This window comes from Sycon ciliatum, chromosome 6 (genome assembly GCF_964019385.1).
Source record: "Sycon ciliatum chromosome 6, ocSycCili1.1, whole genome shotgun sequence".
NCBI classification, from domain to species: Eukaryota; Metazoa; Porifera; class Calcarea; order Leucosolenida; family Sycettidae; genus Sycon; species Sycon ciliatum.
Window position 1 is genome coordinate 3,622,513 of NC_088648.1, and position 26,327 is coordinate 3,648,839.

Sequence of the window (26,327 nt, forward strand, 5' to 3'; positions counted from 1 at the left end):
ATGCCCTATGTGCCTCTCTGGATTCCGCCGGCTCTTGTGCGGTGCTGAGCACTATGCCTGCCTTCTCTGACCGGTACGCTCCAAAGGATCAGGACGGCTGCCCACCATACCTGGTAGACGAGCTCTACAATGACGCACTGTTGACAGCCAACTTTGCCGATGTGCTGCAGCACTGTGAAAAAGTGTTCAGCGCAATAACTGTGACTGCGGAGGAGGCAAAGGCTGTGGAGAGGCTCACAAAGGACCAGGCTACCTCCAAGCAGTGGTTTCGCTACCGTGCTGGCAGGGTAACAGCATCCCGCTTCAAAGCTGCTACGCGCACCAATCCCAGCAATCCATCCGTGTCGCTCATCAAAGCCATTTGTTATCCGGAGGCGCAAGCGTTCACAACTTCAGCCACTAAATGGGGCTGTGAGCATGAGCATAGTTTATGCTGACCTTTCATACAAACTTCCAGTCAACTTGCCCATCATGCTGGCGGCTTATACTGGGCATATAAACCTCATACAAACCCCATACAAACCCCATATAGACCGCCACCATAGAAACAGGAAGAAGTTGACTGCCAGTTTGTATGAACGTCAGCATACCGGTAAGTATAATACATCCCACTAGTACGCTTGTACGTGAAATATAAACCATCATACAAACCTCGGCTTCGCCTCGGTTTGTATATCGGTTTTTATACCTCACTCCATATACATGTACACCCACACTCATATACCAGATCTCCCATGAAGTTTATAAATTTCCATATACACTGTTCAATATTAACCACTAAGGAGGTACATGTATATACACCACTGAGGAAAACCATCAAAAAAACCCACTGAGGAGCTTTCTTTCTCTAAAAAGGAGTGTATAATAATAGCTTTCTTCCTCTAAAGCTACTTATATTCACTCCTTTTTAGGGAAAGAAAGCTATATTCACTCCTTTTTGCTCTTGAGCTTGCGCATGGAAAGGTATATATATTTAATAACAAGGGACCTCGTGTATATCGAGAAGTATCGACCAGTTACAAAAACCTCGGCTTCGCCTGAGTTTTTATACTGGTCTATATGACATGTAGATTATAGACCGGTTAGGAGGTCTATACAGGATATATAGACCGAGTAAAAGGTCCCCCGAGGTCTTTTACGAGGTGTACATGTATATATCCTGTATAGACCAACTATGAGGTCTATAATCTATTTATCGTGTTCTCCACGCAATAGTTTCTCTTCATATACGACATGATCCTTGTAATTCTAGTATTATACTATTGCCTATACCGCATTGCACGGCATTGCAGGATCAAGGTCATTGTTTAAACTAGGTTCAGCATCGGTAGCACAGTGGCTGGGTGGTAAGGAAGAGTGACTGAGATTCACATGGTTGTGGGTTCAAATCCCATCTTGTGTATTTCTGCTTTCTTTAAAAATTTCTTTTTCTAAGTTATTATTATTATTATTATTATTATTATTATTATTAACTGGTTTGAGGGAAAGAGACAAACGGGAAAAGTCTGAAGAAAAAATTATTATTATTATTATTATTAAACTCAATCTCGTAGCATGTGCACGCATTGCTAATGTGGGGAGCAACCCCAGAGATGAGGGCGATAACCAGCCATGGTAAAAGTACAAAAGAAAACAATAGAAAGAAAGGAACAGGGAGGAAAGCAAAGCTCAGCCAAGAAAGGAACAGGGAGGAAAACAAAGCTCAGCCAATTAAGTGAGATAGCCGGAAATTACATTGTTTAGCTAAACACGCGTGAGTGCTGCAGGAAAACGCAACTCAGTACAAACAACTTGGCGAAACTGAGACATGCTGTGGCAGTGGTGGGCGAGGCTTGATAGCTTGAGCCAGTCAGAATAGGAATGAAACAAAGGGGATTTTGTAAACTGGACAGTGCGAGCTACAGGTAGCGAGACTTGTGCCCTGGTTGAACGGCTCCGCACAAACCAGTCATAGGGAAAAAGATGCCTTGGTACTTTCTCGAGTTTTATCTTTTGAATTAGCATGTTGCTGTGGAGACTGCGTCGAATAGAAAGGGGGCAAACACGAGCGAGAACATAGAGTTGTGCAGAGGAGAAATCACGGGGCAAGCAAAATAGCATTTTTAATAATTTTCGTTGGCAAACTTCGAGCTTGTCTGATATCGTGGTTGATAACCCACACCACGCTACGTCACAGTAGTCGAAGATCGGACAAACATACAAAGAGAAAAACAGAGATCTACAGTCGTGAGGCAGATAACGGCAGTGAGGCTTCAGAGTTCCTAAAATTCTGGATGCTTTAAAGGGGAAGTTAAGGCAAAAATTAAAATTTCACCAGTTGTAGTCTTCGGGGTGCTGAGTCGAATGGTCGTGGTCCGACTCCGAGGAAGCTGAGACGCTCCCTTCCTACTTGAATCCCAATCGAACTCGCGCACTTCCACCGAAACTGGGTGACTGCGCCCTACGAGATGGGGATTTGTATGCAAAATGTCACTAAAAGCGCCATTTCGTTCTTATAAAAGCACGGATGACCGCGATTGGCCCATATGTTGTAGTCTTTTGGACGCTGAGTCGACTGGTTTTGGTCCGAAAAGGCTGCGATGCAGCGTTCCTCCTTTATTCCCAATCGAACATGGTTGAACAAGTGGTCACGTGCTCCTGGGTGCCCAAATCACCTGGTCACCACGCCAGCAGGTGACAACTTTCACACCAAGGTTCAACTCGAGTTCAACTCGAGTGACAGGACTGCACCCAAAAACGGTCAAACAGGCTAGTAAGTTGTACCCTGCAGGCACGGTGACCAGGTGACTGGCGTACGCAGGAGCACGTGACCGCTTGTTCAACCATGTTCGATTGGGAATAAAGGCGGAACGCTGCATCGCAGCCTTTTCGGACCAAAACCAGTCGACTCAGCGTCCAAAAGACTACAACATATGGGCCAATCGCGGTCATCCGTGCTTTTATAAGAACGAAATGGCGCTTTTAGTGACATTTTGCATACAAATCCCCATCTCGTAGGGCGCAGTCACCCAGTTTCAGTGGAAGTGCGCGAGTTCGATTGGGATTCAAGTAGGAAGGGAGCGTCTCAGCTTCCTCGGACCACGACCATTCGACTCAGCACCCCGAAGACTACAACTGGTGAAATTTTAATTTTTGCCTTAACTTCCCCTTTAAGGCAAATATGGTCAGCATGTTCGGACCATGATAGCTTCGAGTCAAGAACGATTCCCAGGTGCCTGTGAGAAGTTACAACTTCCAGGGCCTGGGTGCAGTTCGGAAACGTCAACGGTGCAGATAGAGAGAAAATGTCTAAGTCCAAGAAATTCTAAGGAGTCAAATATAAGTAGTCAAATATTATATTGTGTATTTGACTAAGCAGTCAAATACGCGATATATTTGACCGCTTAGGTATCAGGGAAATTAGTGGGGTCAAATACTAAGAAGGCGATAATTCTCGATATACACTCGGTCCCCTGTTATAATATATACATATTTCACGTACAAGCGTACTGTTGGGTTGTATTATATACATACTTAATTATACTGAGCTTGTATACAAACTCCCATCTCTCCCCACACAACACTCCAGACTTGTATTTTGCATACATGTATAACAGGTACTTCGATGACGAGAATATAAACTGGTATATAAACTGGTATTTAAACTGGTGTATAAACTGGTGTATAAACTGGTATATAAACTCCTTTTTTTTAGGATCACACTAGTCTGTCCCCGGGGAAAATTGCGGAAAAAAATCGCAAAAAACGCGGCAAAAACGCGGCATAATATGGCATAATTTGCGGTGAATATGCGGTCAATATGCGGTCAATATTATTGATATCATCTCGCGGCGGCAAGTTTGCAGGTGATATGAGGCAAAATTGACTATTTTCTGCATGTACTCATACATGTACTCATGTACTCAGGCATGCAGTCTCACTCGTATTTTAGCTCTTTTTCTGGAATGGATGCTGCTCTGCGCCCCTTGGTGAACCTTTCCTGCGCTCGTGGAGCAGCTGAAAAGGACCACTGGTATTTCTGGTTCCTGGTTTGAAAGTGGAGAGTCGACTTTTGTGCCTTGAAAAAGGAGTAGAGAGCGATAAAGGTACGTCTGTGGCTTATTTTTGAGTGCTCCTAGCACATTTTTGATCGTGATAGAAATTCTCAGACCAAAGTCAGACCAAAGTCAGCGCGATGATGGCTGTACAGTTTTCTTGTGGATTTTTTAGTTGTTTCATCTCGTATCTATGTCAGTATCGTGATGGTGAAGTGGAGAGGGTGATTTTCTTCCTCTAGGCTTCGTTCGGCAAACTTTGCTTCGTCCTCGTTGAAAAGTGATCCTGAAAAAAAGGTCGATTCGCAAAATTATGTGGATTTTCAATGTACGTGGTGACATGCGATTGCTGGCTATGCGCCTCCACGAAGACAAAGCGCAACATCAGATAGAACCATTCGTAATAGTTAAGTTTTACTGCGTCGTTGCCATTGCCATTGGTGTCGTCGATGTCGCTGAAATAATCGTGTAACAGGTGCTGCACCTGACGTTCGAGGCTGTCCTTCTTTCGCTGTTTCAGCACTCCATCTGTCAAGGGCAGCACTCGACATGTGCGGCTGAAGAGCCCCGCGTGCCGCTACTTTGAGACAATTCTTGGAGAAAGGCGAGCCCTCCTGCGTTTTTGCATCGACATAGAATGCAGAATTGCAGATAGCAAGGGCGACGGAACTTCACTATAGATGGTTTTCCAATCGATGTTCTCCTTTCCGCGTCCCTCGCAGAGCGCACGGAACATGCGCAGCCATAATCCTTGGCACTGCCAGTGTTCTTGGAAACTGCTGGTTGAATAATGGCATCGTGATTCGTGGTCGTCCTCAGAAGAACCAAAGAAACGTTTGAGAGTCGATTCAACAGGCTCGTGCTGATTTTTACTCTTACTTTGGAAAGGAGACGAACTCTATGTCTCTAATGAGCAAACGGTTCTTTTACAGAGCCCGCGGTGAGATCTGCGCGCGGGCGGTAACAGTCACTAGCACTGTGAGGTTCAAACTAACTTACTTGGCGCATAGCTGTTACTTCCGGTGTAACTAGCACTAAACTGAAGACAGTGAAGTCACAAAGAGTGTGTGATGGATGATGGTACATGTACTGCACTGCATGCACTGCACAGAGTCAGTGGTAGTCTTGTATGTACTTGCTCCGCACAGGTTGGTGAAAGGAAGACTCGTCGAGCCATGGTTGTGGGTTGGAATTCCAATCTCTACCTTTGTGGAGGAGAGGGGAGTTTGTATATCAGCTGAGTATAAGCATAATAATTATAACCTACTCAGTTGATTATATGGGAAATATAAACCTGTATACAGTGTACAAACCTCGGCTTCGCCTCGGTTTGTATACAGGTTTATATTTCCCATAATTATAATCAACTGGTTAGGTTATTATTATAATTAATTATACTATTAATTATTATATACATAGGCCATGGTAGACCATGTATGATGTAGACACCGCCAGCTAGCCGGGTCTGTGTCTTTGACTACAGCCTAGGCCATGGCCAGGGTGTATCACGTCTTGCATTCTGGACCCGTGTCTACAGCCAGTAGAATCTACCTACAAGTACAAGTATATACTAGGCTAGATTTCATCAGAGTCATCTCCTTTGTCGGTCGGCTCCTTTTGCAGTGTTCATGGTGTTGGTCTGCTATGTCACGTATGTGTCACACTCCCTGCCAGCGGGGTGCATGTCACACTGTCCTGTTGCTTTGCTGTCTGCCAATGGGTTGGCCAAGCCAGCGCTAGCGCTAGCAACTGAAGCTTGATGAGTTCATTCAAACGCCTGTCGTTTTGTCGAGTCTTCTCTTCTCCGGACATACTCAAGTATCAGCGCTGTCAACAGTGTAATATACACGAGGTGCGAACTATGGGCGGCTGTAGACCATGGTAGACCAGCGCAGGTAGTTCGGCGATCGACTTGTACTGCTAGCATCAAGGAATCCACGTGCTTCACTCCGTCTTCACTCCACAAACTAGGAACTGTAGTTGTTTCGCATTATGAGAAAGTCACTCAGGTGACAAACGTTCTTGTTTGAGTCTCACCAAATCTGAGAATTTAGCCCAGTGTCTGTGTACTAGTATTCCGGCACCATAGTCTTCAACGGTATTGTAATCAGGTCGATAGCCCGGAGCAACACAGCTACAAGCTATCGTGACGGCCAGGCCGGGGAAGATGAGAGTCAGTCGTTCTCGTTTCTCCTGCGAGTGAGTGGACAGTCTAGTACTAGTGTCTTGACTTGAGTGAGCCGGTCACACGGCACAGAGTGACCATACCTGGTTGTTCTGTGAACCACAACGTTCCGCCTTTGTACATGTGCTGATGTGGTGACGGTCGCCCGGTGAACGACATTAGCAACTGAGCAATGAAAACTCTACTGGCGTGGATCAGGTGAGGAGCTACATGACTATTGATCATACAGATTGAACTACGGTCAACTTCGCTAATAACGACTGCGTACATAACGACAATTCGGGAATAACGACAGAATTTACATGCCCAGAGCAAAGTCCCATCCAACTGTAATACATATAATGGGACTTCGGGTATAACGACACTTCGCGAATAAGGACACTTTTCTGATGCCCCGCCGGGTGTCATTATACGCGAAGTTGATTGTAGTTACACCCCAAAGCTAACAAAGCTTGTGAAATGAGAATCGAGAGAGTAGGGAGGTTTAGTCGCACGTAATCCGTGGGTACTTTATGTGCGTGTGCCACGTGATACTCAGTGACCCACGTACAGACGTTTTCTGATCCACAACATACCGTGTATGGAGGCTCACCCACGTTCACCCAGAACGTGGGTGAAAATCAGAATGGATCACATTGTGCGAGCTGTGAGGGTGCTCAGCTGAAGAAGTTTCCGAAGAATGAAATCAAAATATTCGATGAGCTTCTAAGCTTCGTCTTTGACCAGGTTTGGGCCTTTCGCTTCATCCTTTTGTTTGTTCCGTGTGACTAAACACAACATTGCGAACGTGGGTCCATTGCAGGAACTTTACGTGTATCACCCACGTTCCCGTATCCGTTACGTGGGACTTAACCTCCCTAGCACTGTCTTGTAAACGTGGGAAGGTTTGATGGCCTGAAAATTTTGGTGAAACCAAAATTTGGCAATTTGGGGATGAAGAAATTTCTGCTTGTTCTGAGAAATCCCAAGAGCAGTTCGGACTTCGAAACTCCCCGTCCACATACACTCTCTTTCACGACACCCGCAAGCAGACACCACCAAAGTAGAATACCACTTTATGGCTCAAACAAGGTCGACCAGAGACCGCATGTGGTCAGGACAGGAGTTTAGAAGTCTCTTGAATGAGTGGGTCAAATGCTGCTGCTTATCCTCCCTCATAGGAGCACCTATTACAAATCTCATAGGAAATAACAGTCCCAGTCCCACCGATACACCCCACTCTTACACTGGTCAACGGGTTCAATCATCAAGATACCTGCTGGATATCTTTTCTCTCTCTCTCTGTACGTCTCTGTACTGGGTGGGCACGGACCAGTTTCGTGGAACCACGGTACAATGGGATGACGCAGTGTGCAAAGGTGCACGGTGCATAATGTCTGTCATGTCCATGTTTATGTGTACGACTTGTATGTGTACAGCTTGGCTGCAATACTGGGTCTATCGGCTGGCCAACAGGCATCTGGTGACGGAGGTAAGTCGTATATTATTCATTGTGTATGTTTTGTATGCACCAGCATAACAACAACAACATTCGTATTTGGAAATAATTTCGTACAACTAATGTTTGGAAAGAGCTGCTAATGGTTTAATCTGTCAATAATGTTCCTTTAATGGTGTCATGAACCCTTTTCTCTCGGTATTTCTGTGCAGAAGATGAGGACGTGTTCGGCGAGTGCGACTGCGCCGGGCAATCGTGTCCTAAGCGTGCTGCGGACGTTGCAATCGTACTCGACGTGACCTACTCTATGCAACGCTACTTTGGCTGGGTGGAGCAGCTCGTGGAGACCATTGAAACATGGCTCATCAGGAGAGGAATGGGTAAGGGTATGGAATGATGTGAAGAGAAAAAGTTGGTCGCAAAAATTACCAATTTTTCCTTGATCAATAGGCAGGACACGGCTGTTCCGAGTGCGACATTTATCAATTTGGCGGCGCACCGTAGCAACCCGCATCGCAACAGCTCGCGTACGCACAGCGTGCCGACGCGTGCAGTCTTTCCGCACATTTTTCAAATTTATCGAAGAAAGTTTTTGTTTTGGGGGCAATGGATTCGTGCTTTGGAGAGCTCGTATGAGGCCATGCTGGAGGAGAATAAGTCTACCAAGACCTGGAAGCCTCCCTTCGGCGAAGTACTGAAGTTAGTATGTCCTGGAGTCAATACAGGAATTGTTTTCAAGACGATGCAGTGTAATAAATTCTAGTAATGTAGTGCATCATGGAATTAGTTGTGCTTGAAACTTCGGAACAAGAAGGGGGCACGTTTGCTTGACTCACTACCATCATGACGTGAACAGATGGAACCCCACTGCTCTTGTTCTAGTACATGTTCTCCCCTGAGGACAGCTTACAGCCAGATTTCCGTGGATAAGAAAAGAGCACGAATAAATCGTTAGACTGATTGCAATTCATCTTGGAGAAGGAGAAGGATAGAATTCGATCGTCTGCTACTCTCTCAACGCAAAGTTGATGACATAGCAGCTACATGTACGTCTCTTCATGCGTGTGCTCTTCACCTTGGGATCAATGTGAGGATTTTAGGATTGCTGGAAATCAGATTCTGTATACTATTGGACAGCAGTTTCTGCATTGCACATGCTCCACAGTGCTCATCGGCAAGGATGTTGAATTTGCGTGTAACCCTTCACCACCCTACTCTCCATACTATTCCAGATCAGCACTAACTGAACATTGAAGTGTTTCATTTCCAGTAGAATGTGCTCCTCCAATAAGTGCGGCATTGGAGGCGGTGATATTTATTGCCACAGTTGCACTGCTGATCTTCGTCATGAAAGAAGCAATGGATGATGATCAAGTCAACCAGTGGGCTTGCAGTGATAAGCAAAGTACCACAATACATCATCAAGTGTCATAGCATGGCGGAGTTGGTTGCCAACAACGCTTCCATGTTGGTGTTGTTAGTGTACAAATAGAGGATATCTTCCAGTCTCCAACTTTTAAAGCACATGGACCTGCTATAGGTGTTATTCTTCTATCAATGCTTGTTTCAAGTCACAGAATTATTTAGCTTCTTACAGCTTTGATTTAATTCGCCGTATTGTAATTGATGTGAAGAAGAGGTTGATGCGATTTCGGCGATACTTGGGGAATTGTGTGTTGCTCCCTACGCGGGAGCTTGCGCTATTCCTGCCGACTTGAACTCTCACTTGACCGACTTGTTATTTTAAAATGAATTCATGGACATCTGTCAATTCAGCAGGTGAACTGCATTGCCATCAAGCCCTGAGCCAGCTCCATAGGAATGGCACCGCCGGTCATGAAGATGCGTGATGCTGTGTATCTTATTCGCATCAGAATAATAACCTGGTTGTTTCGGCTACACAATCCGGTAGCAACAGATACTCTGCATAATGCAGCTTGTACAGTAGTCCTCACTAAAGAAGAAAGCAGTTTAGGAGGGACTCTAGTGAGGAGTGTACGAGGATAGCCTATTAGTGTTCTACATAATCATTTGCATATTGAACATGTTACATGTAATTATCATGAACGCCGAGAGTGGTAAAACCGGGTACGGCCATCACCAGCGGCTGCGGCCCTGTCCTGAGTGCCATGCTGTGCTTAGTGCTGATGTAGTGCAAGATATATAAGCTGCATCATGGTTGTCGTTTGTTGTTGTTCAATTACTTGAGGTATTTCAGTATGGTCTTTACGCATGCAAGTGTGTGCTTTTCAGCAGGATCGTCGAAAGACTACATTGTGCGTGGCCTAAATCTGCAGTAACACTAGTAATACAAAAAACCCATGCCTATGTGTCTACACGTAAGGCCTCAGACAGATGGGGAATCTTGCATCTCTGACATTTAAAATTTCCACACAATGTCCTGTTTCTGCATACATTTCGAAAGCATGAATTTCAAAAAATGTTCATTGGATGCATGTCTGATTTGTACTTGCTAACATCCAGAACGAAGCATGCACGGATCCCTCCTATGACGGACGAAACCGGGGTCTTCGTTAGAAATTGAGGCAGGAGAACACACCTCCACTCGTCCTGCATATATCAGCAAACACTTGCAATTGACGTCCAAGTACGCCACGCAAATCGACTTGGGCACGAAAACGATAATCTGGGCGGCAATGAAAATATAACTACGACGTAGGAAAAGGACAAACCTTTCAATGAAAATTGGCGTGAAGGCTGCCAAAAATTCTGCACCCCTTAGGAGAAAGCCTCGAATGTGAGCCAATTCTGATAAACACCAATGGCCGGCACGACGAGGAAGAACGAAACGAAAAAGATCGTAACTTCACTTTCCCATTGCGCATTTTGACGATCAAAATATCTGCATGCGCAGCTTGAAGGCAGGAAGGTGAATTCGCTTAGACTTCGCGAATCCAGCGTAGAAAACGGCTGGAATCGACAGAAACATGGGTGAAACCTTGCCGAATATTTCCAGAAATTTGAAAAAGGCAGCAAGGTCGCGTACGACAGCATCATGGATCACTGGGGCGACGGGAAAATGTCGTACCGTACATAATGTCGCTGGATTATGCATGCATAACAGCCGTGAGGATGCTGCCAACAGTGAAATGTGTTCGCAACCTTCACCTTTATCGCAGTGGTGTGTGTGTGGGGGGGGGGGGGGGAGCTTGAATGCAGTGGGTTTTACAGTGTGTGAAGGGTTGGAGAAGTGTGTGTGTGTGGGGGGGGGGGGGGGTAAGTGAGAAAATCGAGTTGATAGTAGAGAGGTTCTGCAATACGTGAAAAAAATATTCGACGGGTTTGCGTACCGGGCAGGTCAAGAACAAGGAGTCGTACAACTCCCTGGTCAAGAACTAATACAATACAATACGTGAAACACAGAGAAATCTCGTAGGCCCGGGAACTCTCTTCGCGTTCCCATAACAAAAGAAAACCTGTTTTGCTCTACGCTCACGTAGAGAAATCACGTGGAATGTGTACTGGGAATTTCCCCGTCCATATTTGGCAGTGTTCTGCCTGCATTTGAATGATGCCCAGATCCGTACGCATTTTCCTTGGGTGTGCCACAATGTAGAGAGCCTCATCAACTCACAGTACGCGTAGAAATCTGGACCCCAAACACACGAAACCATAGGCTCTAACCCAGACACCTTCTCTCTACGTAATTTGTCTACGTTTCACGTGTAGCAGAACCTCTCTAGTGTTGAACAGTCCTACACACACCATGGGTAAATGTGCAGGTTATCATCTAGCGTGAATGCTAAATACTCACACTGCACTACCACTAAATTTCTATTTCCTTCACGTATTCCTCTGTACGTTGATTCTCTCTATATGGTGATTTGTTGTATTCTGTACTGTACAAATTAGACTGTATTCACACCTCTCAACTTCCTTTCCTATCACATAATAGCAGCAGGTAGATAAGCTTTTGGAAAAGACATGACAGTGTGTAATGACATAGGCATCTTAACTGTATTCTGCATCCTCTTTTTCATGCATACTGGCATGTCCTCACAGGCAGCGGAAAGTGCCAAAACCTTTACAGTTTGACCGTATTTGGACTGTCCGGGAATGCATCCTGCGGCAACACATTATCAAATATGGTAGGTACTGTATTCAAGATACTTGCTTTCACTGCTGCCATGTAGCGAGTGCTTATTGTGAAACGTGGAGTTGTGGCCGAAAGTCCGGACTTCTGTGTTTGACGTTACTGTTCCCGGGGACATACATGTATATGCACCTTGCTAACTATGGATCTACAGATGTTGTTGTTTGGCTTTATTTAGAGTGGAGTTCCAAAACAGTAGTATCATGCATATGGTATCATGCTCAGGTCCCCAACAAATGCCATGGCTTTACATCCATTGCTTAACATTCCTTGTAAGCTGTGTGCAAGCTCCACCAATCTACACGGAGTATGCATGGTTGCTGAAGACAAACGTTTGATCATGACGTGCTGTGAACCGTTGTAGGGCGCTATATTTTCGAACTACGGAGCTAGGTTTCGAAAACATCGAATAGTTCTGTGCGTTTGTGTGTTTCTGCATTTCTGCGCGCATGTGTGTGTTTGTTTGTACGTGTATGTGTGTATTAGTGGATGTTTGCATGTGTGTTGGTGCGTGTCTGTGTGGATGCGAATGTGTGCGCTTGTGTGAATGCCCACTTGTGCATGCATGTGTCTCGCCACACTGTTTACATGATCCATGATCAGGAAGATAGGTACATCATTGCCAAGGAGTTTCGTGACCTGATAAGTGAAATGATGGTCATTCGGAATCGATATGGAACTAGCAAGTAAGTCAGAAACAAGAAAGATGGTCCACATTTCGTATCAAAGAGAAACAGGAACAGCCAGCAACTAAATTCATATTGTTTATTGTGAGTATCCTACACTCCAATGGCACTCTTTCACAAACAATATTATTTTCGGTGGATATATTCGACTTGCTGGTGAGGTGATCTACTCACGTCCCACCGCTTTAGTAGCTGCATCTGCGCCTTGATCCTTGAAGGGTAGTGGCGTTCCTATGGATGCGGAAAACTCGGCCTCTAGCCGAGTCTGACGCGAACCGTGAATTATTTATTTATTTTCATTCGACAAGCTCTTGGTATGAAGAAACGTTACGCCAATGTATATTAACCCACATGCATGCACCTGCCACCGCACACCCAAGTGTGCATGCACACACCCGCTAGGCCTTGTGGCCAAGCGTAATAATATGATGTATACACACGCATGTATTCCACATTGTAATATGCTTGCAAAACTTGCTCGCACCAGCACACCAAGCATAGAACCTAGTTGGGGGGTTTGCCATTATATTTTTTCACATTTGTCGCTCTTTGAAATATCACCAATGATAGCAAATTGCCGTGTTAGCAAGAGCCATTGGTCACAACAAGCCAATGCATGGCTCATAATTCTTATCGCCTTATAACGAGCACAGCACGGCAATTTGTAACAAGCACAATTGGCAAACATGTCACCCGGCAACCGCAAACGGGTACATCGTTACAAATAAGGTGCCCCGGCAAACTCAACGGGAACGCACCAATACAAACACAGCCCGGCAACAGCAAACGTGTACGCCGTTACAAACATGGTGCCCCGGCAACAGCAAACGGGAACGCACCAGTACAAACACGGCCCCGGCAACAGCAAACGGGTACGCAGTTACAAACATGGTGTCCCGCCAACAGCAAACGGGAACGCACCAATACAAGCTGGCCTGGCAACTTCAGACAGGCACAACTGACAAACTACGGTACCCAGCAACAGCAAATGGGTACACTGTTACAACATCAGTCCATCACATCAAAATGGCGCTGCTACAACATTGCAGCAGCAACACAGCAGCCATGTATACGTGACCCTCCAAGCGATTGCAAAAGGGAGGGAGGGAGGGAGAGAAATTACCAGCCTGACACGGAAAGCACTTCTTGTCCAAAGGAAAGACAAACCAAACTGCATTCAACTAGCTACTGCAGCGCGCATAAAGGCAACAGTAGCAGCAGTGCAAAAAATGCAAATTATAACTTAGATCATACTCGGCACAGAATAATAATTAATGATATGCATCATGAGACCATCACTGCGCATGTGCCCGCGTGGGCTAACTTGGCTTTGATACTCAAAGCCGGCATTTATTGACTTAAAACTGTCTTTTCACATTGCTTCTTCATTATAATATCAAAAAGTATTCTTTCTAGACCAAAGAGTGGTATAATTATTTGATAACATTTAATAACGATAGAGATTTTTACGGTACTTCTCCAGACGTTTCGTTGTTCTGAACAACATCGTCAGTGGATAAGAATGGAGGGCTTTGGGTGGTGGCACGGGTTAATAGGGAGTGATGGTGGTGAGCTGAGGTGAGGTGAGAAGGTGAAGGTGGGAAATACATGTATCTAAGTTAATGGTGAAGGTTAGGTGCGGGTCGATACAGGTGGGAAGGGGTACACCCTTCGGGTAGAAGTGTAGGTTGGTAGAAAGTGTTGGTGTGCGTAGAAGGTGGAGTGGCGTAATGGAAGTGTCGGGTTGACAAATGTGGGAGAGAGTCTAGGTAGGGTGTGGATCAGCAATAGGTGTTGGTGTATGTGGTGGGTAGAGTACTAGAATTGGCAAGAGGTGTGTGTGTGTATGTGTGTGTGTGTGTGTGTGTGTGTGTGTGTGTGTGTGTGTGTGTGTGTGTGTGTATGTGTGTGTGTGTGTGTGTGTGTGTGTGTGTGTGTGTGTGTGTGTGTGTATGTGTGTGTGTGTGTGTGTGTGTGTGTGTGTGTGTGTGTGTGTGTGTGTGTGTGCGAAAAAGAGTAAGGTAGTGAGTATTGGTATGCGTGGAAGGAAGATGTGACAGAAGGTGTGCGCTATAGGCAAGGGGTGCAGGAATATTTTGAGGTGGTGGGTGGGACTAAAACAGGAGGTTGTGATTCATCTAGTGATATAATATAATGTCAGCAATAGCAGCAGTATATACAGAGAGGTGTGTGTGTGTATGCGTGTATGCGTGTGCGTCTATTGCTGATACACACCCTACCTAGACTCTCTCCCACATTTGTCAACCCGACACTTCCATTACGCCACTCCACCTTCTACGCACACCAACACTTTCTACCAACCTACACTTCTACCCGAAGGGTGTACCCCTTCCCACCTGTATCGACCCGCACCTAACCTTCACCATTAACTTAGATACATGTATTTCCCACCTTCACCTTCTCACCTCACCTCATCTCACCACCATCACTCCCTATTAACCCGTGCCACCACCCAAAGCCCTCCATTCTTATCCACTGACGATGTTGTTCAGAACAACGAAACGTCTGGAGAAGTACCGTAAAAATCTCTATCGTTATTAAATGTTATCAAATATACCACTCTTTGGTCTAGAAAGAATACTTTTTGATATTACAATGAGAGTGAATAATCAACGGCTTGTCCACCAACTCTTCTTCTTCATTATAGTTGTGAGGATGGCTGGGAAGCTATGGTTGCCGCGCTGAAGACTCCACGTCGCTCACAGCTTCAAGACCAGAGCTGCGTGCAACTGCTGACGGTTCTGGTGACGGATGAAGACCGACAGCCATGCTGCGATGCCGGGAATAGCCAAGTGTCCGCAGATTGCTGTAATAAATCCAGCAGCGTCGACCGTCGGTCTCTCATTCGTCAGCTGCGTCGGGACGGTGCTGAGGTTGCCATGGTGGTGGATCAAGAGATACACGGCAATCGTCATGGCAGCATCAAGCTGCTCGGAATTCGAGAGACAGATGCGGGACGAATCGGAATCGATCACAGTGCAGGTCAGTGTTCATTTCTGGTGATGTGTTCTAAGGATTTGCTTTGAAACAAGGCTGCAGCAGTCAATTGGTCACCCATTCAAACTATTATGATTGCTAGCACCCTATGAACTATTGTGTGAGCTTGGGACAATGATTTCGAAACAGACTGGCATCGTATATAGTACAGTACAGTTATCCACTCATCTGCATATGCACGGAGAGGGGGGGGGGGGGGGGAAGGGCTGGTGTGGGTGTGTGCAGAGTAGCTTAGTCATCCTTGCATGCAGTTATGCTGCAATTGCGATGCTTGACTTTAGCAGGAATCCAGAATGGCAATACAGGCAAGATCTAGCATTAGTCCTCACTAACAGCATTATAATGTGTTTGCTATCAGTATATATACGACTATGTGTGTCATACACCCGATATTCGCTCTGTGCTCTGTGTTGCAGGTGCAGCCGAAGGAATCCGTGAGGTTGCCGTCCGCCACATTCCCATCGGCTACCAGAACACACGCGCTGACTACACTAAAGTGCCGCTGAAGAGACAGCTGAACGGCACCGCGTGGTGTTTACGATGCTCCGAGCACAGATCGAGCGCAATGCTGCAGCTGATGGGTGCCGTCTTATCCCGCGAATGCGCCGGTGAGTGGTGAATGGTGATGTCCTGATTCAGGAAAGACCGGGAGAAGCAGTTTTAGGGTGGTCCGGCCATACGGTAGCCTTTCATACGTTGTGTTTGATATAGTGGGTAGACATAACTTCATCAGCATCAAAAAATGGGTTGGTGACCAACTAGTTGGTCTGGTAATGACCTCACCAACTGGACCGGCTCCAGCACGCCTGATGGGTGCTAGCTGTGGTGTCCCCTTCAAATTGGTGTTTCGCTGTTTTTGATCATTCACTGGTTTTTCGTCGGTCGGAATAATTGGTATGACTTATTTGGTGAAATTGCCCGACTTTTCCGTGTTGACTGAATATCACTTCAGGGTAGATTAGTTATCTCACAGGCAGGCAAGCAAAAGGAGATGGTGAAAACACATGACTGCGAAAGAGAGAGAGAGTGCCAGGTTCAAGTTCCACTGAGGCCCAAAGTTGATTTGGGAGTTGTTTCCTGGCGTAATGGGAGGCAAAGATAGGTTTTTACTCCCTTTACAGTGGGTCTGGCCCACTCACCTCCAATTGCTTTATTAGCTGCTGCACCTGTGTCTTGATAATGGAGGATGGTTTCTTTCCTGTGGATTTGGAATGGTCAGCCTGACTGAGTCTCACATGAAACCGGGACATCTGCTCTATAGTCATTGTGTGTGTGTGTATGTGTGTGTGTGTGTCTGTGCGTGCGTGCGTGTGTGTGTGTGTGTGTGCGTGTGTGTGTGTGTGTGTGTGTGTGTGTGTGTGTGTGCACGTGTGCGTGTGTGTGTGTGTGTGTGTGTGTGTGTGCGCGTGTGCGTGTGTGTGTGTGTGTGTGTGTGTGTGTGTGTGTGTGTGTGTGCGTGTGCGTGCGTGCGTGTGTGTGTGTGCGTGTGTGTGTGTGTGTGTGTGTGTGTGTGTGTGTGCAACTGCCGTCATGAATGCGAGCATTGCGAAAGACGGTTCTCAAGGCCACAGGACTTGCAACGCCACGCCAAATATTGTTGACTTTGCGATTTCTCTCTCTTCTCTTCTCTCTTCTTGTCGTTGTCTCCCGTTTCTGGGAGCGGCGTGGCCCGATAGGGTAGCTGTACATAGTAGTAGTAGTAGTGTGTGTGTGTGTGTGTGTGCGTGTGTGCGTGTTTGTGTGCGTGTGCGTGCGTGTGTGTGTGTGTGTGTGCGTATGCATGTGTGTGTTTGTGTTTGTATCTAGAGTGCAGCAAGATCCGAGGCCGTCCATCAGAGCCAGTCACACCCTTGACTACTACACCTATGATACCTACCACTCCTAGTGAAGGTGATTTCGATTACTCATTAGTTTTTAATGTTCAACTCGTATGGTGAGCCAATTAAATTATGTTGAAAAAGGAGAAGGACCTTGGACCTTTCCGAACCTGAGCCTTCCAAGTCGGAAGGTTGTTGGTTTGCGCCTTGGAGAAGTGTTGGAGCTAGGTGTCAGGTCACCGAATGTCTCAGTACTCCTTGTCAGTTTTGTGCCATTTTGTCGCACTTGCTGACTGTATAAGATCTGGTTACGTTGGTGGACAGTTAGTCATAACTCGTAACATTTTTTTAATGCATCTGTTCTTACATTCAGCAGGACTGCCGGAAGCTATTTTGGATTTGTCCGGTAGTATCTTGGTTTTTCATACTTTGTGTATGAAATAGCAGGCAAACATGAGCGTCACAGTAGGAAAAGTTTGTCCGCTGATAACCTGACCAACTGGACTGGTTCCAGTGGGCCTGTTCGATGGTGTGCTGGAAGAAACTAGAATGCAGGCTTATTCGCGCACATGACATTCTGCACCGTTCACTTTTGGTGTGGTGGCATTGATTGGCATATATGGCCAATTGCCCACAGTTAATTGGGAACTTGTGGTCTGTCACGTGGTCTCGTGGAACTCGTGGTCTGAGAGAAGCATGGATGCAGTGAAGAGGATTTTCGGTCTTTGACCGCTTTGTGGTGAGTCTGACCTACTAATCTCCCACTACTTTAGTAGCTGCATCTGCGCTTTAAACCTTGAGGGTGGTGGCGTTCCTACGGATGCGGAAAACTCGGCTTCTCGCCGAGTTTCACGCGAACCGTGAATTAATTGTTGTCTTTTTTGCTTTTGCTTCCGTTCAGTCCTATGCCCTGCACCACCTTCAACATTCCTGCAAAACGCAGACATCATCATTGGCCCACCGAGTTTTCCTGCTCCGCTGTCCGCTGCCAGAGTCCTATGGCGATGTGCATCTGGCTATCGTCCACTGCGTGGTCTCTACCAGGAATGCCAGCAGTCTGGAGAATCCTATGTGTGGCTGCCTGTCTTTACAAGCAACCCGTGTGAATGTAAGTGTGCTATGTCGTATTGGAGAGACTTCTTAATCCCGCCATGCACATTATCGCAGGGCAGCTGGTCATTACGCAACCCTGAGTTTCATACTCGCTGCCATTATCAGGTACAGTGATGATTGCTGATGATCGAGCTGACGTTGAAACCCAGAGTTGTACCCAAGGTAGACCTGCTCCACTGTTGAACTGTGTAGTGCACCGTCTGCCTCCGTTGCTTCCTATTGCTCTCAACACAACGGGTGTTGTATTGCTCTGCTATGACTTACTCTCTTCATAAAGAAGATCCTGGCACTGCAAAATGTCCGTAAAATTCTAATTGTTCTTGTCATCATGTTACGTTGACAAATATATGTAATATTGTAGTGATGTCATTGTGATGTCATTGTGATGTTGTTCCTTGTTCTGAACTGCATCTAGTGATCTCCTGTTCGAGTCTGCGGCCTCCAGAGAATGGCCTTCTGATCCCTGGCACACCATCATTCAAGCCTGGGGAGATTGCGAGAGCACCGTGTCTGCGCGGCTACCAACCTGTTGCCGATACAGTATACACGTGCACAGGCGAGGGCGAGTGGAGCGGCAGTGATCTCGGTGTGGGCACAGCCCCGTCATGCGCTGCCTGGAATGGTAGGTACTATACTCACATTGTAACTCTACTGTAAGGCAACCAATATTCGACGAATATTTATTTTCGGCTCTTTTCCGGCCTGGTCATGGTTGGCCGGAAATTTGTTGCACATTTGTTTTTAAAGGTTTAGTGTGACGGTGTATACAGGCAGCAGCAGTACATCCCGAAAATGTGATGCGGCAGAAATTGGTTTTAGCCCTGGCAGGCCGAAATTTGAATTCACCGAAAATTTGTAGACTTACTGTATATTGCAATAAACCGTATTGGTGGTGGTGTCCTGCTTCATTATGTAAGTTCTTTCCCTGCCCTGCCCACATGGCTTGATACCAGACTAACTTCCATTGGCTAGAGAATAACAGGCTCGCATAAATGTGTGGGTGGCTATACGTGTGTATGTGTCTGTGTGTGCATGAGTGTGTGCATGTGCGTGCACGTGTGCACTCGACTCTGATCCTGGAAATTGAGGAATTTTTATTTTTTAAGGCAGGTAAAGTGAGATTGAGACAGACAGAAAATGAGGCAGATCACTAGGAGACAGATTAGTGGACTAAGAGTGAGCAATTAGAAAGACAGGGAGAAAGAGGGAGGCTGTGTATGGATATATTACTACCGGGCGCCGAAGAATGTAGTGCCGAAGAACGACCAGGCAAGAATTTCACCAGGCACAGCATACCGATGCATACACAGTGACTCAACTGCCCATAGACTGTAATACATGAAAATAAGTACGATCAAAGGCTAGGAGGCTGACCCCCAGTTCTTCTGCGACCGACAGTACTATGGTGGTCAACACAGCATGTCTGAAACATCTCTTGTATGCTCTCTGATTCATAGAAACTTGCACGGAGATCGATCCTGCTCTGCCGGCCGGTGGGGAGATTAACCTGGCACCGCCATCTGTGGCCAAGAATGCGAGTCATAGTGCAAGCAAGGCCTGTATCATCGTCACCATGCCGGGAACGCCAGAGATCGTGCCGGGCTTAGACGTGGCTGAATGGCTCCGTGACAACTCGTTGCTGAGTGGCGTTGAGGAGCGGAGACTGCGCGGTGTGTTTGACAGTGTTCAATTCTGCCTGGTGGCGGTGCCGAAGGACACATGGTTTGGATGTGTCCGTACCATTGAGGAGTTTCAGGCGTTCCTTGGAGACCGCTACTCCTTCTATTCACAGTTGAGTTCTATGCCTGGTGATGGTGCTGTTCTAAATTTGCAAAACGAAATATGTGCTGTGAATCGAGCAGGGTGATGATTTTTTTTGTAAAGCTGTCAATAGTGGAGAATATCATGTACCAAGAGGGAGGGGATGTCACGACTTACCTGTAAAGAGCTATTTTGGGAGGGGATGTCAAGACTGATCTTGAGCACCCTAGTGTACTTTGTAAGCTACGCACGTTAATACGGCTCCAACCTGATAACGGGTTTGCGGCTTGTAGTCAGGGAGATACGGCAAGTGCCCAACCCCAGATGGAACTCCCGGCAAGGGAAATTACCTAGCCATACACTGAGATTTGAACCCGTGGCCAGTGCCTTGGTAACTCAAATCGACTTAGTTGATGTCATCCTCATTTAGTCCATTCATTCATAGTAGTAGGAGGTTTGACCAGACGAGGCCACACGGCTCCATCTCCTATGATGGGCTCCCGTTATCTCTGTTCTGAACTATGCACTTGCAATCATGATGTCAACATCACAATCTCACCTTCTCATCAATTTATCTCTTATTGGCGATGGTGCCATCGTGAGAATAAAGAATTCAAACATTACACAGTATGTACTCAGGATGTCGTCATTGCACAGTGCCCTTAGAATCACTAGGTCACAATTCCAAGTGTAATTGATCAAAATTGAACACATTACGTCATCACATGTATACAAATGCTAATATTTTATCACTGTGTGGGTTCGTCCAAAACCTAGGCGTAGGGTTGCGCCATCCTCGTAGGACAAAGGCCCACACAGATATGGATGGTCCAACGTGCTGCCCTTCAGATACCATGTAACATTTGTATCCGTGGAGAGCATGCGTGATTGCAAGTGCATAGTATAATGATGTCACCTCTTAAGGTTGAACAAGTGGTTCATGTTTTCTTCCTGCTCCAGAGACATCTCTGTCTTATGAGTATGATTGTGTCTTATTAATAATCACTGCTACAGGATGCACAGGGAAGAGTCTGAATACTCTGACACGTTCTTTACGCTGTCAAACGAAGTGAGCCAGCGGATATGCAGCGGTAAATCTGAGGTAGGGGCAAAATATGTTCATATATGTCACCCCGTAATTGATCTTTGCGTTACATACTCAACTTGATAATTCGAGTGGAAATTCTACAACCATGTTTGCGCTGCATGGGAAGTTTTTTGGCTGGAGAAAGAGAGAGAGAGTGTGTGTGCGTGTATGTTTGTGTACGAGCATGTGTATGTTTTCATGTGTGCATGTATGTATGTGTGTGTCTGCGTGAGAGAGAGGGAAAAGGAATCTGGGAGGGAGGGTGGATTCAGGTCTTTTGAAACCATTGCTTCATTGCATTTCAGCAATCATCAGACGGTACGGATGCTCAAGGTGGTAAATTACGTGCACTGCTTGATGATTAGAAGATTATCCTTTCTAGGTATTACGAAAGATCGCGAATGTATGTGATGATGTGCAATGTATGTTTAGTGTTTGTTTGTGCTTATATTTATTTGACTTCACCGAAATGAACATGCATTTTATGCCTTCTCACCGGTTGTATCGTGTTGTTGAATGCAGGTCCGCTTCGACATCATTTTCCATCATGAGGCGAAAGAGGATACAGTTGTTCCGGTGGAAGAGCTTCTCACCGAAGTCCAGTACCGGAGTAGCGTGGTGATGGTGAGTCTGGGTGTGAGGTTTGATTTGTGAGTCCGAATGTGACTCTGATTTGTTCATTTTGCAGTGCATGCCCTTCGAGGGTTGATGGCATACATGATCTAGGTCGAAATGTTCGGTTAACGTAGGAGTTAACCATTGTTAACAGGCACGTACCATTGCTTCGCTGTTGGCCTTTATAACGGGTTGCATAACCCTCCTTACGTGTGTGCACGATCTTGCTCTCTCTACATACTGCTGTGTATCATAGACATCACATGCCCACGTTCTGCGCATGCGCAGATTTCCTGTGCGCACAACAGAGCTTGCTGTCTTTCCAGTTTCCTTGCCTGCAGTCAGCTTTCAAATTCTGACCCACCCTCCTCATCCCATTACTTCCTCTTACACTACACTCCACATATTTTGAAACACACGGATGCGGGCACTCCTCCGTAACTGGCCTCTCGCGCACTACTATAAAACTCGTATGGGTCATAAACCACTCCTGCTCAACGAAGGCCGACCCACCAACTCGCATGGGTCACAAACCGCTCCTGCTCAGCGCAGGCCGACCCACTTGGTCATATACAGCTCCTGCCCTCAGTAGGCTGACCACACGATTCGTTAACGCGCACTCAATTGAGGCCAGCTACTCTGTCCGACATTCCCATTCTTCCAAACTCACTCTCTTGTCTTTTGGTGTGTCGCGTCCTGCACGCGTGTGTGTCTACTCTATACTCTAGCATGGGGAGTAGAATGTTAACTGCAAGAGTTTCATGCCAGGTAGCCAATTGAAGACCATGTTGTGTGTGTGTGTGTATGTGTGTGTGTGTGTGTGTGTGTGTGTGTGTGTGTGTGTGTATGATGCTAGTGACGCTTAGATCTGATCCACTCTGATTTAGCCACCCACACTAGTAGCAAGTATTACCTTCACTGGGGGCAGGGGTAACTGCAGTTGGATCCCAGGACGGATACCCTGATGCCGTCAATCCTTTTTCTGCACCTTGTCCTCACCCACTTACTGAGGTGTGGTGAGCCCATAAGTGGGATCATTTTCAAGTCCACCCAGAGTTTTGGGGATTTCAGGGGGTGTCGGCCGTTGGGCGGTTCAATAGCCAGTTGAGTCATCTTTCCAAGATTCCTTTTGAGTCTCTCTCCCCTCTCCCGGGGAGACCCACGTGACCAGTTTTGGCAGTGAGCAACAAGTACAAGTACAAGTGTGTATGTGTGCGTGCGTGTGCGTGTATGTGTTATGTAGAAAATAACAATCCTACACGGTGTGTTGTGTGCCTTGTGTCATGTGTCTAGGTGATTACCGATCGGGACTTCACCAATACCTCAGGGACACCTGACAACTCCATATCTTATCAAAGGGGCAATAAAGCTGACAGCATTTCTGCAACAACATTGGCTGAAAAGGTAACAATAGAACATATGAGTCAGCACCTACGAGGATCCGTATTAGACCAGGACTGGATTACATGGATATGTGCATGATTGTGTATTTCCATAACAATGTCTTCATGGGCGCAGGCATGCATGTGTGTGCATTTGTATGTGTGCATGGATATGTGTGTGTATGTGTGCGTGCGTGTACGGTTGCATTCGTTCATGATACTGTGTATCCTGTGTGTGTTCTGTAGAACGGGTAATTTTAGCGACGTAAAAACCCTAGCGAATTTAGCGATCGACTCCTTTTCGCTAAAGTTTCAAGTCGCTAATCCGTTGAGACATGAGTAGTGCACTGGTGATCCGTGAGTAAAATCGTTGCAAATCGCTAAAATAAAACGTCGCTAACCGGTTGACAATGGGAAAACGATAAAATTAATAGTCGCTAAAATTACCCGTTCTACAGTATGTTAACACATAGCACAGTACTGCCTAATGAAACTTGGAATTGTCCTGCACCATAGTTCAATGATAGACCATTTACTGGATACTGCGGTACACACGAAGCGGTGTTCATGACACTCGCAATGGATGTCGTGTAGTGACTATTTCTGTACCGTAGTCACTGGCGGCAAAGGTTTGAAATCTCAGCAAGCTTTAGCAGAGTCACGAAACCTATTTCTGGCAAACAAAGAACTGTATGAGCAAGATTGTGAGGCATGGGGGGGGGGGGGTGGTGGGGGTGCAGATTTTGTTGGCAAAAATCCTAGAGCCGTGGGCGTATTTTGCAAACTTGGCACATACGGACACCGGATAGGACAGCTAAATTGATACGAAAATAGATTGTACCACATGGATTAGGTGTTTGAAGATTTGTGAACCGATTCTGAACTCGGATATGTAAATTCCAGGGTCTACTGTTTTGTATATTCCGACTATTTTTTTTCAGATTGCCTTCTCCACGCACGGCTGGGTGGCTGACGTGCGACGGGTATCGCTGGCATGGATCGGAACGACGATCGTCAACACCCTGCTGGAGCTGCGCACCAAGATCTGTCGTCGCTGCTGGTGCGGTGGTATGGCACCACAGCTCTCCTGCGCTAACCTGTACATGCTGAACGATGATAACTGCGTGTTCGGGCGAGTAGGAGAGGCGGGAAGATAACATAAATTCTCTTCAAAATACTTGAACGCAGTGTTTAGAGTTGAAATGGTGTGTAATTCCAGAATCGATTTTCTGGTCCGGTCATCAGCGGAAATTACGTAAATTCCAATGTTAATGGGAATGGAGTGTTTTCTGCACTGAGGAAGTCGGCTGCTTCCCACACTGGAGCTTACACCTTTCCCGCCAGCATCATACTGCCACTGTGTTGAAGTATTAATGTGATATATGGAGTGAGTGTTGGTCTGCGGGTGTGCAATGGAGAGTGCAGGGTGTACTAAATTATGAACAGAGATAGACAATGGCTCAGTTACTCCTTGTAAAATTAATCATGTCCATGCACTAGAGAATCTGGCCTACCGAAATGTATATCGGTAAGTGAAATACTTCAACGTACATGATTGCACAAAAACATGCCGCCTCTCCTTGTCTCCATGTATCGACTGTGTTGGGGGATGCTTTCCCAGAAGACCGTATTAATGAAGAACGTTTCTGGATATTAAACTTGGCTGCTCTGGCTAGATAGATCTATCATGAATGATCAGTCCATAGATATTGGTACATAAATTGACAGCTCTTTGTACAATGTATTATCACAATAGTTCTAACATTTGACACGGTATTGATGTAAAGTTGATCTCCACCATTTGGATCCATTCTTTGTATAATTATACAACCTGATAGAATATTCACGTAAATTTTGCAATACACATGTTATTATAGCGTTCATCTCCCACTTATCATGTTTACCCTGATGACAAACCTGGAGATCCAAAATTGAATGTGCCAGTTTTCCATTATTGTCCTAGATCCCTTCACGTGGAATACACTTCTCCTGCGTGCGAGCTCGGCCACAAACAAAGGCAATGCCTCAGTCACCTCTCAAACTTCCAAAACCTGCTTAGAGAGCGTTTGTGGACAGGCGTGTAATTACCGGCACTACGTGTGTCTTTACTGCCCCATGGATTGCACACACTTGGTTGTGATTCACACTTGCATTGCGTAACAATCCTTTACATGCATACATATATCGTTCACGCAATGGATTGAACCCAAATGATTGTTTTGTTCATAGGCATTTCGACATGAACTCTCTGCATACTTTGGGCACCCTGTGAGAAGAAGTACTCCTTTGACTGGTCGGTTGGGATTGACCAAGTACGTAACGTCGTTTACATGCATGCAAGGACCGATGGCGATGGTGTAGGACGGTAAATACATGTATGAGCCGGTCAGGCCAACACGGCAACAGCACAGGTCACCGCTAAGTCACACCAGCACGAAAACTATCTTTCTCGGAAACCGTCCACCACCAAGACCACATCCTGCCAAGTGCCAATGTCACTATGATACTCTGAGTCACTCGGGTACGTGCCGGGCGCTGCGCAGCCCTAGACCTGTGAACACTGGGACGTGAAACGGTTCAAGGCGCAAACTAAGTATTACTTGACTCACACTTTACTTGCATTTGCGAGAACTACTTACTTGCACGAATTTTGTGTAGTTTTGAGCGGAATACAATGTCAATGGTGCAGTGGCATCGACTTGTCACCTTGCCCCTTGTACTTGTAGCGAATCGTAGCCTGCACTGAAGCCACGGTACACCAAGTAGTCTACACTGTACATACGAGCACCGTGCTTGGCGGCCAGTAGCAGACTATTGGGCGCATTTCTCACCTTTCAGGACATGGCTTGTCCTGCACCCAGTACAGCAGTGTCCCAGGGCATCACATGTCACACTGTATGTACGGATTGGGCGCACTATCACACCTAAACCCGGAGAGCTGAACAAAGTAGGGAGTAGATGGTCTAGAACTCTCATTTAGCTCAGGTGTTGGTTTGGTGGAGGAACGCTCACTGCAAATCTTTCATGCTGCACGTCGTGTGCGGAAGCGTCTTCCTCCTCCTTAGGAATTGGTTTGT

The 26,327-nt window shown here is 46.2% G+C and overlaps 1 protein-coding gene across 3 annotated transcripts; it reads left to right on the top strand.

Moving 5' to 3' along the window:
- Positions 1–5,933: 5,933 nt before the first annotated feature.
- On the top strand, positions 5,934–25,199 carry LOC135819182 (uncharacterized). Of its 3 annotated transcripts, none has more exons than XM_065332344.1 (15): positions 5,934–6,417; positions 7,638–7,690; positions 7,870–8,037; positions 11,681–11,766; positions 12,375–12,457; positions 15,126–15,460; positions 15,892–16,083; positions 17,282–17,365; positions 18,194–18,400; positions 18,821–19,027; positions 19,863–20,196; positions 21,181–21,268; positions 21,776–21,877; positions 23,162–23,272; positions 24,192–25,199. In XM_065332344.1, exons 1-15 carry the CDS (start codon positions 6,392–6,394, stop codon positions 24,405–24,407), a joined length of 2,292 nt encoding a protein of 763 aa, XP_065188416.1. In that variant the 5' UTR covers positions 5,934–6,391; the 3' UTR covers positions 24,408–25,199. The 3 variants fall into 3 exon arrangements, with proteins under 3 accessions (XP_065188416.1, XP_065188417.1, XP_065188418.1); XM_065332345.1 differs by having other exon boundaries at positions 7,873–8,037; XM_065332346.1 differs by lacking the exons at positions 5,934–6,417; positions 7,638–7,690 and having other exon boundaries at positions 7,882–8,037; positions 12,379–12,457.
- The last annotated feature ends 1,128 nt before the right edge of the window (positions 25,200–26,327 follow it).